Raw genomic sequence first — 16629 nt, 5'->3', positions numbered from 1 at the left:
AGCACCCTGTCCTGTACTGTTTGTGGCATTAGCCACGGGAATTCCACCACCTGCCGTCTGGCAAACGCCCTTACCTGTAAGTACCTGAAGGTGTTCCCCGGGGGAACTTCTCCTTCAGCTCACTCAGGCTCGCGAACTTCCCGTCCACAAACAGGTCCCCCAACTTTCGTATTCCTGCCCTGTGCCAGCCCGCAAAGCCTCCACCTGTTCTTCCTGGGGCGAACTGGTGGTTCCCCCTTAATGGGGTCCACGCTGAGGTCCCAACTTCCCACGCCGAGGCCCCAATTTCCCCCCTGTGCTGCCTCCACTGCTCCCAAATTTTGAGGGCAGCCACCACCACCGGGCTCGTGGTATACCTCCTTGGAGGGAGCGGCAGCGGCGCCGTTGCAAGCGCCCCCAGACTCGTACCTACGGAAGACGCTGTCTCCAGCCTCTTCCATGCAGCCCTCTCCCCCTCCATCACCCACTTGCTCATCATCGTCACATTGGCGGCCCAGTAGTACCCACAAAGATTGGGCAGCGCCAGTCCCCCCCTATCTCTACTCCGCTCCAGGAACACCCTTCTCACTGTCGGAGTCCCTCACGCCCACACAAACCCCATTATACGCCTGTTAACCCACCTGAAAAAAGCCTTCGGGATAAACACGGGGAGGCACTGGAACAGGAACAAAAACCTTGGAAGCACCGTCATTTTGTTTGACTGCACCTACCCGCCAAGGACAGCGGGGCAACGCGTCCCACCTCTTGAACTCCTCCTCCATTTGCTCCACCAGCCTTGTAAAATTAAGCCTATGCAGGGCCCCTGAGCTCCTGGCCACCTGGACCCCCAAGTACCTGAAGCTCCTCTCCGCCCTTTTTAGTGGGAGCTCGCCAATCCCCCTCTCCTGGTCCCCTGGATGAACTACGAACAGCTCACTCTTCCTCATGTTGAGCTTGTACCCCGAAAAGTCCCCAAATTCCCTAAGAATCCTCATTACCTCCGGCATTCCTCCCACCGGGTCCGCCACATACAGCAGCTGGTCGTCTGCATAAAGTGACACCCTATGCTCCTCCCCACCCCGCACCAACCCCCTCCAGTTCCACCACTATCTCTGCCTCCCCCTCCCTCGCCGGCATCATGATAACGTTCAAAAGCCTCCGCACATTCGCGTTCAACTGTCTCCCCTTCACAAACCCCGTCTGGTCTTCATGGATGATCTGCGGCACACAATCCTCAATCCTCGTGGCTAAGACCTTCGCCAGCACCTTGGCATCTACATTTAGCAAGGAAATCGGTCTGTAAAACCCACATTGCAGGGGATCCTTGTCCCGCTCCAGGATCAAGGAGATCAGTGCCCGGGACATCATCGGGATGATGCCCTTGCCTCATTAAAGGTCCTGACGAACAGCGGGCCCAACAGGTCCATATATTTTTTATAGAATCCGACCGGGAAACCGTGCGGCCCCGATGCCTTCCCCGCCTGCATGCTTCCTATCCCTTTGATCAGCTCCTCCAGCCCAATCGGGGCCCCCAATTCCGCCACCAGTCCCTCTTCCACCTTTGGAAACCTCAATTGGTCCAGGAAGCGGCCCATCCCTCCCTCCGCCCGTGGGGGCTCGGATCGGTACAATTCCTCGTAAAAGTCCCTGAAGACCCCATTGATGCCAACCCCACTCCGCACCACACTCCCTCCCCTGTCCTTAACTCCCCCGATCTCCCTAGCTGCGTCCCGCTTCCGAAGCTGATGCGCCAGCATCCGGCTTGCCTTTTCCCCATACTCGTAAATTGCCCCCTGGGCCTTCCTCCACTGCACCTCCGCCTTCCTGGTGGTCACCAGGTCGAATTCGGCCTGGAAGCTACGCCTCTTCCTCAACAATCCTTCCTTGGGCTCCTCCGCATATCTCCTGTCTACCCTCACCATCTCCCCCACCAGCCTCTCCCTCTCCCCCCGCTCCCTCCGCTCCTTGTGGGCCCTAATGGAAATCAGCTCTCCCCTCACCACTGCCTTCAGTGCCTCCCATACCATCCCCACTCGGACCTCCCCGTTGTCGTTGGACTCCAAGTACCTCTCTATACTTCCTCGGACCCGCTCGCTCACCTCCTCGTCCGCCAACAGCCCCACCTCCAAGCGCCACAGTGGGCGCTGGTCCCTCTCCTCCCCCATCTCCAAGTCCAGCCAATGCGGGGCGTGGTCCGAAATGGCTATTGCCGAATACTCAGTATCCTCTACTCTCGCTATCAGCGCCCTACTCAAAACAAAAAAGTCGATTCGGGAATAAGCCTTGTGGACATGTGAGAAGAATGAAAATTCCCTAGCCCCCAGCCTTGCAAATCTCCAAGGGTCCAACCCTCCCATCTGGTCCATAAACCCCCTCAGTACTCTAGCCGCCGTCGTCTTCCTACCCATCCTAGACCTGGAGTGATCCAGTGCCGGATCCAGTACCGTATTAAAGTCTTCCCCCATTATCAGGCCCCCCACTTCCAAGTCTGGGATTCGACCCAACATACGCCGCATAAAACCCGCATCGTCCCAGTTCGGAGCATACACATTGACCAGTACCACCCTCTCTCCCTGCAACTTACCACTTACCATTATGTACCTACCGCCATTATCTGCCACAATGCTCGACGCCTCGAATGACACCTTCTTTCCTACCAAGATCGCCACCCCTCGATTTTTTGCATCTAGCCCCGAGTGAAACACCTGACCTACCCACCCTTTCCTCAGTCTTACCTGATCTGCCACCTTCAGGTGTGTCTCCTGAAGCATAACCACATCCGCCTTGAGCCCCTTCAGGTGCGCGAACACGCGGGCCCGCTTAACCGGCCCATTCAGTCCCCTTACATTCCAGGTTATCAGCCGGATCAGGGGGCTTCCCGCCCCCTCCCCCACCGACTAGCCATGACCCCTCCTCGGCCAGCCACGCGCCCGCATCCCACACCCGGCCCGTTCCCCACAGCGGCATACCCCCGTCTTGACCCCTCTCACTTGCTCCAGCTCCTCCTTGACCATAGCAGCAGCAACTCGATTCCCCACCCCCAACTCCACCCCCCCCTCCATTCCCCCCACCACCACCCCCCCCCCCTCCCCCCCCCTCCCGGCTAGGACCCATCCTTTCCTTTGACTCCTCCCATTGTGTGGCACACCCTCCTCTCCTATTCCCCATCCATAGGCTCTCCCTCCTCCCCCTTCCGTTCTAAGCACGGGAAACAACCCTCGCTGCCCCGACCCGGCCCCGCCCCCTCCAGTCTTCAGCGCGGGAAAAAGCCCGCGCTTTCCACCTACCCGGCCCCGTCACCTCTGACGCAGCTCCTTTTACACGCCCAGTCCCCTCAACCGTGACTCGGGCCTCCCCCTCCTCCGCGGGGCCCCATCTCACCACCGGCCACCACCCCTGTTCCGTTTACCTACCCCCCACCAAGAGCCCCCCCGACCAACCTAACCAAAACAGTGCCCAACCCGCCCCAGCCACCCTCACCAACCCGAAAGAAAAAAACACAGAGAAAAAGAAACCTGGAGCAATACAAAGGCACCCCCCTCGAGAAAAAATAAAATAAAATAAACATAACATATCAACCGCAGTCCCCAATCGCCCATCCCGACCCTCAATCTGTGTCCAACTTCTCGGGTTTGTGAGGGGTAGGTCTTGCCTTACAAGTCTTATTGAATTCTTTGAGGAGGTGACCAAGCATGTGGATGAAGGTAAAGCAGTGGATGTAGTGTACATGGATTTTAGTAAGGCATTTGATAAGGTTCCCCATGGTAGGCTTATGCAGAAAGTAAGGATAGTGGGAAATTTGGCCAGTTGGATAACGAACTGGCTAACCGATAGAAGTCAGAGAGTGGTGGTGGATGGCAAATATTCAGCCTGGATCCCAGTTACCAGTGGCGTACCGCAGGGATCAGTTCTGGGTCCTCTGCTGTTTGTGATTTTCATTAATGACTTGGATGAGGGAGTTGAAGGGTGGGTCAGTAAATTTGAAGACGATACGAAGATTGGCGGAGTTGTGGATAGTAAGGAGGGCTGTTGTCGGCTGCAAAGAGACATAGATAGGATGCAGAGCTGGGCTGAGAAGTGGCAGATGGAGTTTAACCCTGAAAAGTGTGAGGTTGTTCATTTTGGAAGGACAAATATGAATGCGGAATACAGGGTTAACGGTAGAGTTCTTGGTAATGTGGAGGAGCAGAGAGATCTTGGGGTCTATGTTCATACATCTTTGAAAGTTGCCACTCAAGTGGATAGAGCTGTGAAGAAGGCCTATGGTGTGCTCGCGTTCATTAACAGAGGGATTGAATTTAAGAGCCGTGAGGTGATGATGCAGCTGTACAAAACTTTGGTAAGGCCACATTTGGAGTACTGTGTACAGTTCTGGTCGCCTCATTTTAGGAAGGATGTGGAAGCTTTGGAAAAGGTGCAAAGAAGATTTACCAGGATGTTGCCTGGAATGGAGAGTAGGTCTTACGAGGAAAGGTTGAGGGTGCTAGGCCTTTTCTCATTTGAACGGAGAAGGATGAGGGGCGACTTGATAGAGGTTTATAAGATGATCAGGGGAATAGATAGAGTAGACAGTCAGAGACTTTTTCCCCGGGTGGAACAAACCATTACAAGGGGACATAAATTTAAGGTGAAAGGTGGAAGATATAGGAGGGATATCAGAGGTAGGTTTTTTACCCAGAGAGTAGTGGGGGCATGGAATGCACTGCCTGTGGAAGTAGTTGAGTCGGAAACATTAGGGCATTAGGGACCTTCAAGCAGCTATTGGATAGGTACATGGATTACGGTAAAATTATATAGTGTAGATTTATTTGTTCTTAAGGGCAGCACGGTAGAATTGTGGATAGCACAATTGCTTCACAGCTCCAGGGTCCCAGGTTCGATTCCGGCTTGGGTCACTGTCTGTGCGGAGTCTGCACGTCCTCCCCATGTCTGCGTGGGTTTCCTCCGGGTGCTCCGGTTTCCTCCCACAGTCCAAAGATGTGCAGGTTCGGTGAATTGGCCAATGATAAATTGCCCTTAATGTCCAAAATTGCCCTTGGTGCTGGGTGGGGGTGTTGAGTTTGGGTAGGGTGCTCTTTCCAGGAGCTGGTGCAGACTCAAAGGGCCGAATGGCCTCCTTCTGCACTGTAAATTCAATGATAATCTATGATTAATCTAGGACAAAGGTTCGGCACAACATCGTGGGCCGAAGGGCCTGTTCTGTGACGTATTTTCTATGTTCTCGGCCTGAACAAAGGCCCACGCCTCCTCCGGAGACTCAAAATAATGGTGCCGGTCTTTGTACGTAACCCAGAGTCGCGCCGGCTGCAACATGCCAAACTTCACCCCCTTCCTGTGGAGCGCCGCCTTCGCTCGATTGTACCCGGCCCTCCTCTTCGCCACCTCCGCACTCCCGTCCTGGTATATTCGAACCTCCGCGTTCTCCCACCTGCTGCTCCTCTCCTTCTTGGCCCACCTGAGCACACACTCCCGATCGACGAACCGATGGAACCTCACCAGCACCGCCCGCGGAGGCTCGTTAGCCTTGGATTGGATTGGATTGGATTTGTTTATTGTCACGTGTACCGAGGTACAATGAAAAGTATTTTTCTGCGAGCTGCTCAACAGATCATTAAGTACATGAGAAGAAAAGGGAATAAAAGAAAATACATAATAGGGCAACACAACATATACAATGTAACTACATAAGCACTGGCATTGGATGAAGCATACAGGGTGTAGTGTTAATGAAGTCAGTCCATAAGAGTGTCATTTAGGAGTCTGGTGACAGTGGGGAAGAAGCTGTTTTTGAGTCTGTTCGTGCGTGTTCTCAGACTTCTGTATCTCCTGCCCGATGGAAGAAGTTGGAAGAGTGAGTAAGGCGGGTGGGAGGGATCTTTGATTATACGCCCGCTTTCCCCAGGCAGCGGGAGGTGTAGATGGAGTCAATGGATGGGAGGCAGGTTTGTGTGATGGACTGGGCGGTGTTCACGACTCTCTGAAGTTTCTTGCGATCCTGGGCCGAGCAGTTGCCATACGAGGCTGTGATGCAGCCTGATAGGATGCTTTCTATGGTGCATCTGTAAAAGTTGGTAAGAGTCAATGTGGACATGCCGAATTTCCATAGTTTCCTGAGGAAGTATAGGCGCGTTGTGCTTTCTTGGTGGTAGCGTCGACGTGGGTGGACCAGGACAGATTTTTGGAGATGTGTGTAGCACCGTCAATATGACGCGAGGCAGGTTGAGGTAATGTCATTGAAGGCTTTATTAAGCAGAACTTTATCCCCAGCAGCGTGGTTACAGAAGTCAACTGCTGAGGGAAATGGAGGGAAAAACTGGGTTCTTATACCGGCATTTCTGGGTGGAGTCCAGTAGGTGGCATCAGGACCTGGCATCACTCCACCAATAGCCTGTCGACACGTGGTGTACCGTATTACCCCTAATACATACCACCACATTGTGCACCCCTCGGAATTTGAAACTGCTAACCATCTCCACCTCGGCCCCGTTGATGCTGCTAACCATCTCCACCTCGGCCCCGTTGATGCTGACAGGGGTATGTACAGTACTTTGCTTCCTGAAGTCAATTACCAGCTCTTCAGTTTTGCTAGCATTGAGTGAGAGATTGTTGTCGCTACACCACTCCACTAGGTTCTCTAACTCCCTCCTGTATTCGGACTCATCGTTATTCGAGATCCGGCCCACTATGGTCGTATCGTCAGCAAACTTGTAGATGGAGTTGGAACCAAGTTTTGCCACGCAGTCGTGTATGTACAGGGAGTAGAGTAGGGGGCTAAGTACGCAGCCTTGCGGGGCGCCGGTGTTGAGGACTATTGTGGAGGAGGTGTTGTTGTTCATTCTTACTGATTGTGGTCTGTTGGTCAGAAAATCGAGGATCCAGTTGCAGAGTGGGGAGCCAACTCCTGGGTTTTCGAGCTTTGATATGAGCTTGGCTGGGATTATGGTGTTGAAGGCGGAGGTGTAGTCAATAAATAGGAGTCTAATGTCGGAGTCCTTGTTTTCGAGATGCTCTAGGGATGAGTGTAGGGCCAGAGAAATGGTGTCTAATGTGGACCGGTTGCAGCGGTATGCGAATTGCAGTGGATCAAAGCGTTCTGGGAGTATGGAGGTGATGCGCTTCATGATCAACCTCTCGAAGCACTTCATTACGACTGAAGTCAGGGCCACTGGTCGGTAGTCATTGAGGCACGTTGCCTGGTTCTTCTTTGGTACCAGTATGATGGTGGTCTTCTTGAAGCAGGTGGGGACCTCGGAGTGGAGTAGGGACAGGTTAAAGATGTCCGTGAATACCTCTGCCAGCTGGTCCGCGCAGGCTCTGAGTGCACGACCAGGGATCCCGTCTGGGCCCGTCGCCTTCCGAGGGTTCACTTTCAGGAAGGCCAATCTGACTTCGGAAGCTGTGATGGTGGGTATGGGTGAATTATGGGCTGCTGGGGCACTCGCCAGCGGATTGTTGGTTGCCTGCTCGAACCGAGCATAGAATGCATTGAGTTCATCGAGGAGGGGTGCGCTGCTGCCAGAGATACTGTTCGGCTTCGCTTTGTAGGCCGTTATGTTGTTTAGTCCTTACCACAACCGCCACAACCATCCTTGGGCCTCCTCGCCAGCACTCTATGGGCCCCTTCCAGCGCCAGGGGCCCCTGGAAGAACCCCGCTCCCATCAGCGAGTTCAACATGGTGACCACATAGGCCCCCACGTCCGGCCCCTCCAGCCCCTCCGGGGGGCCCAGAATCCGCAGATTCTTCCGCCTCGACCGATTCTCCATCTCCTTGAACCGCTCCTGCCATTTCTTGTGGAGCGCCTCGTGCGCCTCCACCTTTACCGCCAGGCCTAAGATCGCATCCTCATTGTCAGAGATCTTTTGTTGAGCCTCGCGGATCGCCACCCCCTGGGCCGTCTGTGTCTCTAGCAGCTTATCAATAGAAGCCTTCATCAGCTCTAACAAGTCCGTTTTAATCTCTCTGAAGCAGCGCTGGATACCCTCCTGCTGCTCCTCCGCCCACTGCATCCACGCTGCCTGGTCTCCGCCCGCCGCCATTTTGTCCTGCTTCCCTCGCACCTTCTTCGGGTCCACCACCACCTTTTTTGTCGCCCCTCTCCTAGTTGAAGCCATATACTGACGTGGAGCTGTTGTAGACTCCTTCCCACACCGGGAAACGTCGAAAAAGTGCCGTTGGGGGCCCTGAAAAAAGCCCAAAAGTCCGTTCCAAGCGGGAGCTGCTGAACGTGCGGCTTAGCTCCGCATAGCCGCAACTGGAAGTCATACAAAAGCGTACTTAACCGCTCCCAAAGCTGCCCATGAAACTATGCAGAAGGGTAACTTACCTCCCCAAAGCTGGCAACTTTAGATCTTCTCCTAAAAAGTCTAAAGCAAGGCGGGCTTTGGGCGCCCACTGGTGGAAATTGGATGACACTGAAAGAAGCTGCAGTTTAACATGCACATTTGCCTCCATGAGTCACATATGTGCAAAATATAACTCATCCTCATTTTCTTTCTTACTCCCACTCCCCAAGCTGCCTGAAAATGGTGGGGGGCATGTTGTCAGGCGGGACTTCGGGAATCAGGCTTTTTTGGCTATAACATGACCTTCGCAAGAATTCAAGTGTCTAGAATCAATGTCCGACTTTCATCGTCACATGTTTTATATTTCAGGATTACCCATCACTTGCGATGCTGATTGAAAAACTTACAGAGAACAACATCTTCCTGTTCTTTGCAGTAACTAACCCGGTGAAAGACACATACAAGGTAGGCTTTAGAAAAGTGAAAGTCCTTCAGGCAAACAAGCACTGTCAGCCGAGAGACCGATAGATGTTCCTGATTCCATCGCCAGTTCTGTTAATGGATTCACAATGTTCTTTTCTGTCACAGAAATGGAGGTCGCTAGATTACAATAGGAGATGTCCACTGAGCTGAATTCTAAATCCCAAGTGATCTTGTCTGACTCGGTTCAGATTTGAAATTGCGCAAAGTCATTTAGGCTCTTGGGGTTTCTCCTGGTTTATTTATTGCTTTCAGGTCTTATTATTTTCCTCTTTTGAGTGACCACAGACTAATCCGAGGCAAGTGGATAAGTGAAATTGGATTTATTATGAAATAATAGTATGTACAATGCTCGACAGATTCCAGCCGGGTCTGCGGCCAACCTTTATAATATAGATTATTAGAGTGCCACGGGCACCCAGCCCCTCAGCAGGGAGATCGTACTCAACAAGGCTCACGGGGAGGCTAATTGCTTCTACCCCATAGGTCTTGTGTAAGTTCTTCCACCCTTCATTCATTTTCCTTTACAATCAACTGTCCTCAGTGTTATGGGCCAGGGTTTAGAGAACCCCAAAGTGCATCATGGAGTTCACATTTCCCACAACTTTTAATAGATTGTGGTATAGGGAGCACACGGCCAACTCTACAAGTGTGGTGCAGCAGACAGCAAACAGTAATTTTTAAAGCAAAACAATGTTTATTCTATGAACTTAAGTTAACCTTTTTAAAACATACAGTGAACATCTTAGCAACCATTACTTCAAATACAACCCCCAAAGACCACAACACTAAGTAATCCTTTAAGTTTTCCTTTTAATATCCATAAGACTTAAAAACAAAACCTTTAACAGAAGCACTTCAGGTTTAACTACACTACTGAGAACAGTTACCACGTTGAAATCAGCAAATGAACATTCATAAACTTGCAGAGATTCATACACATCCTGCTGTGATTGCAGCTTCTCCAAAACTAAAATTAAACCAAACCCAACCTGCAGCAAAAAGCCTAAAGCGAAAGTAATAAACTGACAGACAGCCCAGCTCCACCCATTCTCTGACATCACTACAGTAATAAACACCCATTTCTTAAAGGTACTCTCACTCCAGATATTTATATACACACCCATTTATAAACACCCATTTCTTAAAGGTACTCTCATGTGACATCAGGAAAGAATTGCCAGTCCCACACCCAGGCCATTTCCGTGTACCAGACCCCACCCTGGCCTCTCCCGTGTACCCGCTCGCACTCAGGAATCACCAATGCACCAATCTACCCAACGTCCTCCAGTGTACCAGCCCACTCCCAGGCAGTGCCAGTGGACTGGCCCACTCCCAGGCTGTGCCAGTGGATCGGCCCACTCCCAGGACGAGCCAGTGTACCAGCCCACTATCAGGCTGTGCCAGTGGACTGGCCCACTCCCAGGCCGTGCCAGTGGACTGGCCCACTCCCAGGCTGTGCCAGTGGTTCGGCCCACTCCCAGGCTGTGCCAGTGGATCGGCCCACTCCCAGGCTGTGCCAGTGGTTCGGCCCACTCCCAGGCTGTGCCAGTGGATCGGCCCACTCCCAGGCTGTGCCAGTGGTTCGGCCCACTCCCAGACCGTGCCAGTGGACTGGTCCACTCCCAGGCTGTGCCAGTGGACCGCGCACTCCCAGGCTGTGCCAGTGGATCGGCCCACTCCCAGGCTGTGCCACTGGATCGGCCCACTCCCAGGCTGTGCCAGTGGACAGGCCCACTCCCAGGCCGTGCCAGTGGACTGGCCCACTCCCAGGCTGTGCCAGTGGATCGGCCCACTCCCAGGCTGTGCCAGTGGTTCGGCCCACTCCCAGGCTGTGCCAGTGGATCGGCCCACTCCCAGGCTGTGCCAGTGGTTCGGCCCACTCCCAGGCCGTGCCAGTGGACTGGTCCACTCCCAGGCTGTGCCAGTGGACCACGCACTCCCAGGCTGTGCCAGTGGATCGGCCCACTCCCAGGCTGTGCCACTGGATCGGCCCACTCCCAGGCTGTGCCAGTGGTTCGGCCCACTCCCAGGCTGTGCCAGTCACAGAAGGAAAAAACAGTAAAATGGGGAAATAGAAATGCTGGCCCAAACTGTTTTTTCTTTCTGGTGGTGTATAGGCCCATGACCAGGCCTCTCCCATTTACCAGTCTACTGACCAGCAACTCCACCCAGCAGAAGTCCCACTGGACAGTGACCATAATAATTGCTCTCTAACGTGTTAGAAATTTCTTGAATCCCCATTTCTTATGTAAGTGCGCAGTCTGGAGGTGATTTGGAAAGTGACACTAAATCGTTGAGCAGTTCATTTCCTGCCTCTCAGCACTTCCGGGATCTCCTGGTTCCTTGATCAATGGAAGTAATTTTCTAGATTATTCTTCCTGCCCATCCCCCGGCCACAGGTACAATCTTTGGGGATTTGGGAAACATTTTACCTCGCAGTGTGTTCGGACCAGTGTCCAGTATTCTTATTTCTCCACTTTACTGTTTTTTCCTTTATATTTTTGGTTAAGAACATGTCCACCCCCATTCTCCATCAGCTCTCTTCCCACTACAGATCTTGCTCTCCTCCCCTCCCACCCATTCTTTGTTTTCAATTTCCTGGTCTGCTGCCTTCTTTTACCATGACTTTGGCAGCTCAGTCCATAATCTCTGGTATTCATGTACAAAACCTCGCTGCCTCTCTCTACTTAATTCCTCTAATTTAAAAGCTACTTAAAACTCTCTTTAAACCAGCTTTTGGTCACCTGTCCTGAAGTCTCCCTTTTTGACTCATGTCGGATTTCCATTGGTCTGATGCTCCTATGAAACATCTTGGGAAGTTTTCCTATGTAAAAGGCGCTATATCGACGTCAGTTGCAGTTATTAAAAGTCTCAAGCTGGGATTTTCCATGCCCGATCGAGTCAGGCGCGTCCCGTGCCACGACTGGAAAATACCCCTAGGCTCTCTCCCCGACCAGCCGTGTAAATCCAGGTGTAAAATGTCCCCTCCCTTCGTAAATGGTGGGCCATGTTTCCCACCTTCGTACGTCAGGAACTAATTCTAATAAATTTGCATCTAATTTTTGAGGCATCACGCTGGAATCATTCCCCACGTCAAATTAGGTCTCACGCCGGTGTGTTTTCATAAAGGCTTGGTTCACAACTGTCGTTGAAGGGTGTGCACCTGTCAGCCTGAACTTCCAGGAGAACCTGGAAATGCGTGCACAGAATTTAGCACAGCGCTCGCAAGGGTCCCAATGCAAGGAAGCGGCCTTATAGGTACAGGGGCAGGGGCGAGGGGGAGGAGGTCAGAGGCAAATCTCCACAGCGGCTTGTCATGGTTGGCTTGTTATATTGTGGCAATAGCAGGGGTGCAAAGGGGTCCCGGGTGGGGCGGCGGGGGGGGGGGGGGGGGGGGGGGGGGCATTTCGAAATTGGCCATTATCCCACAGCTGAGACAGTTCAGTATCAGCTCCATTGCCGTGCTTGGAGTCTGGCTCCTAAAGCGATTAAGTAGGACTAATTCCTGAGAGTATCAATGATGGCTCCTGCAGTGTTAACCCTCGAACGCAGAATGCAAAATCAATTGAGTCTTATGGGGCTGCAGAACCATTGGGCAACTGGGCAAGTTTGAGGATCCTCTTGCAACAGGTTGGCATGGATCACACACTAAGGGTGGCACTCAGAACACACAGCATTGTAGTTATTTCCGCATGGAACATTAACCCTCATAAGTCCAAGTAAACCACTCAGCCTAGAAGTGCAGGTTAGACTAATGTCAGCAGTTGTGCTGAGAGCATAGGATGGCATTGAGTGGCCGAAGCTGCCCCCATTCTGTCATGTGGTGTGGGGCAGATGTGGGTCGAGTTTTGGTCAGGCATTAAACAAACTGAAGACTGGGCATCCATTTGGTGGCCAGGACTTTCCAGAAGCTTCTGGTCACCTGACAGGTGCTAGCTCTCCGCAGGGGCGCCCTTCAAGTATAGCCCCTGGATTAATGAACGTCTGTGGTCACGGTGGGGTGGGCGAATCAGATTCCACCCCGCCAGCTATCTGATGTTAAACCCCTCCTTGTGCATTTTTTAAACAATGTCCTGATACAATTCGATGGGAAAAGCCGCCACACCACTTTACTAACCCGAAATGGGACTTATCCCATTTCTGGGACGATTCCGCCTTCAGTAACTGCAGCAAACCAGAAAAGCTGGAGCTAAAAATATCCACTCAATCTCTACTCTCTGGCATGTCACGACAACCACGCACTTCAGTGAAGGTTCTATCATCCTCAGAGCTGATATTTTAAGGGTGAATTAATATTCCGTTTATCACTTGCATTTGATTCTCCGGGTCGGAGAATCGCCGGGGGCTGCCGTGAATCCCGCCCCCGCCGGTTGCCGAAGTCTCCGGCACCAGAGATTCGGCGGGGGCGGGAATCGCGCCGCGCCAGTTGGCGGGCCCTCCCGCTCGATTCTCCGGCCCAGATGGGCCAAAGTCCCGCCGCTAAAATGCCTGTCCCGCCGGCGTAAATTAAACCACCTACCTTACCGGCGGGACAAGGCGGCGCGGGCGGGCTCCGATGGCCTGGCCCGCGATCGGGGCCCACCGATCCGCGGGCGGGCCTGTGCCGTGGGGGCACTCTTTCCCTTCCACCTCCGCCACGGTCTTCACCATGGCGGAGGCAGGAGAGACTCCCTCCACTGCGCATGCGTGGGAAGCTGTCAGCGGCCGTTAACGCTCCTGCGCATGCGCCGCCCCGGGATGTCATTTCCGCCAGCTGGCGGGGCGGAAATTCGTCCGGCGCCGACCTAGCCCCTCAATGTTGGGGCTCGGCCCCCAAAGATACGGAGCATTCCGCACCTTTGTGGCGGCGCGATGCCTGTCTGATTTACGCCGTTTTGGGCGCCAGTCGGCGGACATCGCGCCGTTTCCGGAGAATTTCACCCCTGATCACAGTTGTATCATTTACCACAAATGGAGGCTCTGTTTAAACACTCTATTTGACTGGGTGGGTGCAGCACGAACAATTCTGTTGGCAAACTCTTGAATAGTTCAGAAACAATGGAGCAGTTATAGTCGGGGATTTCAAGTACATTAATATTAACTGAGATCAAAACACAAAAGGGTTTAGAATTTAGAATAAAGGGCAGAATTCTTCACATGAGTTCAGGAGAATTACTTAGCCAATATGTAAAAAGTCCAACAAGAGAAGGGGATTTAGTTTTGGGAAATGTAGTCGAGTTGGTGTGAGTGGCTTCGATAGGAGAGAATTGCGGTGGTAGTAATCATAATTCCACTAGATTTAGGGTGAGATTCTCCATTTCGGAGGCTACGTGCGGAGGGTCTGTTGCATTTATGTGGAAGAAATCGTTGGCTCCCCCTCAGTGGTCGCAGCAGCTGCGCCACGTAAAACCCCTGGCCTCCACGAAATAAACAGCCGGAGAATGGCTGAGTCCGTGGCCGCGCATGCGCACGGCGACGCCCTGCTGCTGTCGTGCCGTAAAACATGGCACCGGCCGTGCGCGGACCCGACCTGCCAAATACTGCCTCCCGGCCATCCCCTGGCCACATCCCACCAGTCCCCCCAGCCCTCGAAGAAGCCCCCCCAGCCAGTAGCATGGCTGCTGCGACTGTGGTGGCGCTGGACACAGTCCGCAGACACTACGCTGTGTTCCCGACCGCTGAGATCACATGTCCCCCACGCGGTCGGGAACTTGGCCCATCGGGGGCGGACCATCAGGGGAGTGCCTTCAGGTGACGTGCGGAGGCCGTCCCAATAGCGTGCAGCGTGCAGCTGCTGTTTCAGAGGGGGTGGAGCATATACAAAACCTGCGTCAAACAGGCACTGCCCTCGATTTCGACGTCAAAAGGGATTCTCCGCCCGTTCACCGATTACAAAATCGGCGCCGGGGAACAGAGAATCCTGCCCGATGTTCTCCCACCAGAGGAGAAATTCTACTGATTTACATTCCCCCTGCAAATTCATGTATGGCGAGGAATACGAGGGACTCCTGAGGGTATCGCGCTATCGGGCCGTCATTCCCAGAGGACGGCCCAATAGTGAAGTCCCGTCGGCCACCACCTCTCCCCCACACCGTAAATCAAACTCCACCACCCCTCTGCCCCCGCACCACAAATCAACCCCCCACCAACCACCCACCCCCGCACCACAAATCAATGCCCCACCACCCCCCACCCCATAACTAAAGGAACCCTCCCCCACAGGGACCCCCTAATTGAAGGGATCCCCCGCAGGGACCACTGTCTAAAGGAACCTCCCCCCCCCCCCACAGAGACCCCCTAATTAAAGGGACCCCTCACAGGGATCCCCTGACTAAAGGGGCCCCCTCACAACCCGCCCACAGATGACCCCCTCCCCCCAAAAAATGACTCCTATCTGGAAGCTAGGGAGTAGTTCAGTCAGGGGCAGTGAAAAGAATTACAGCTGTAACTCTTACCTGAAAACTCCACTTGTCCATTCCTGGAAGGAGAACAGCTGTGACCAGTGTTTCAACACCTCAGATCCATTAGCTGCAAGCCATTCAATCATTTCTAGTAGTGGGCTGTGATTGACAGTTTCCAAAAAACAGCTGCAACCTTGATTTATTCATCTCCCTTCATGGGACTGACTCTAAGTGCTGAAAACACAATTATTTACAAACATCAACCACATCAAAGAGAGGTAAGTGCATTCCAATCACTAAGTGCATTCCAATCACAAGCATGATTGCAATGCACTTACCACACTTTGATGTGGTTGATGTTTTTTCAATCACTAGAAATGGTTTCTCCTATGCCTGTGGGGGGGGGGGGAGAGTTTATTTCAAATGCAGATCTGGGCGCCCTTTAAAGATGATGCCCTGAACTCTCTGCAGCCGGCGTTGCCAGCTCTATCAGGCCCCATCCCTGTCTAGATCCATGCTCCTAGATTTTCTGTGCACAGGGTACCGGAGAACCTAGAGATAAAACTGTGCAGCAACTGTGCTCGCTGAAACCGACACTCTGACAGACTATCGGAAGATTCCACCTGATGAGTCGGGAAGATCCCCCCCCCCCCCCCCCCCCCCCCCCCCCCCCACAGCAGGAGGAGTCGAAAACTTTCAGACTATGACACTCTTCTTCAATGTCACTGGGTCAACATCCTGGAAACCCCCTCTGCCAAGAGCACAGCGGGTGTATCTACACCACAGAAACTAGTTCGAGACAGCAGTTCCCCACTACCTTCTCAAGTGCAACTAGGTGGGTCAATAAGCATTGGCTTAGCCTGCAACCTCTAAAAGAATAAAAAGAGAACCACCCTTTATCAATCTTCAGTTTATGCAGAGTTAGTTGAGCTCAACCATGGCAGTCGGAAATACTTCTCCATCTGGGCTCAGTGTCCCTGGCTAGATATTTATCACAGTCCAGTAATCCCAAAGACTAAAGGACTGTTACCTAAGGTAGATCCATTTAAGTAAGGTAGAAGAACAGAATTGAAAGGCAGTCATGCTAAAGTTGTACAGAACTTGGATCAGACAACATTTTGGAATTCTGTCCACGGTTCAGGTCTCCATATTACAAACAGTTTGGAAAGGTGAAAAATGTAACTGGTGACAGCAAATCCAAGGGGTTTTAATTATCAAGGTGACTGAACAGACTGGAGCTTCCTCTCCCAAACATACAAGGCTGAGGTAGTGACCTGATTACGGCCTTGCGAATTATAAAAATGTTTGATAGGATGACAAAATAGTGTTTCCATTAGCCAGGGAGATGAAAGCTGGACCACATCAATACAAGACAGTCACAAATAAATCCAGTAGAGAATTCAGGAGAAACATTTTGCTGAGAGTAGCACCCGCTACCACACAAAATAGTCAAGGCAAGCAGTACAGATGCATTTAAAGGGAAGTTGGATAAATGCATGGAAG

At 52.5% G+C, this 16629-nt stretch overlaps 1 protein-coding gene across 1 annotated transcript in view; it reads left to right on the top strand.

The window, feature by feature from the left end:
- Positions 1-16629, top strand: part of LOC140398366 (integrin beta-3-like) — a 229271-nt gene that overhangs the window by 116606 nt on the left and 96036 nt on the right. The window contains exon 7 of the mRNA XM_072486981.1: positions 8633-8728. Coding sequence (XP_072343082.1) covers positions 8633-8728 — 96 coding nt within the window. The remainder of the gene's footprint in view (positions 1-8632; positions 8729-16629) is intronic.

Source organism: Scyliorhinus torazame, chromosome 21, assembly GCF_047496885.1.
Source record: "Scyliorhinus torazame isolate Kashiwa2021f chromosome 21, sScyTor2.1, whole genome shotgun sequence".
NCBI lineage: Eukaryota > Metazoa > Chordata > Chondrichthyes > Carcharhiniformes > Scyliorhinidae > Scyliorhinus > Scyliorhinus torazame.
This window is presented reverse-complemented; position numbering and strand designations above follow the sequence as displayed.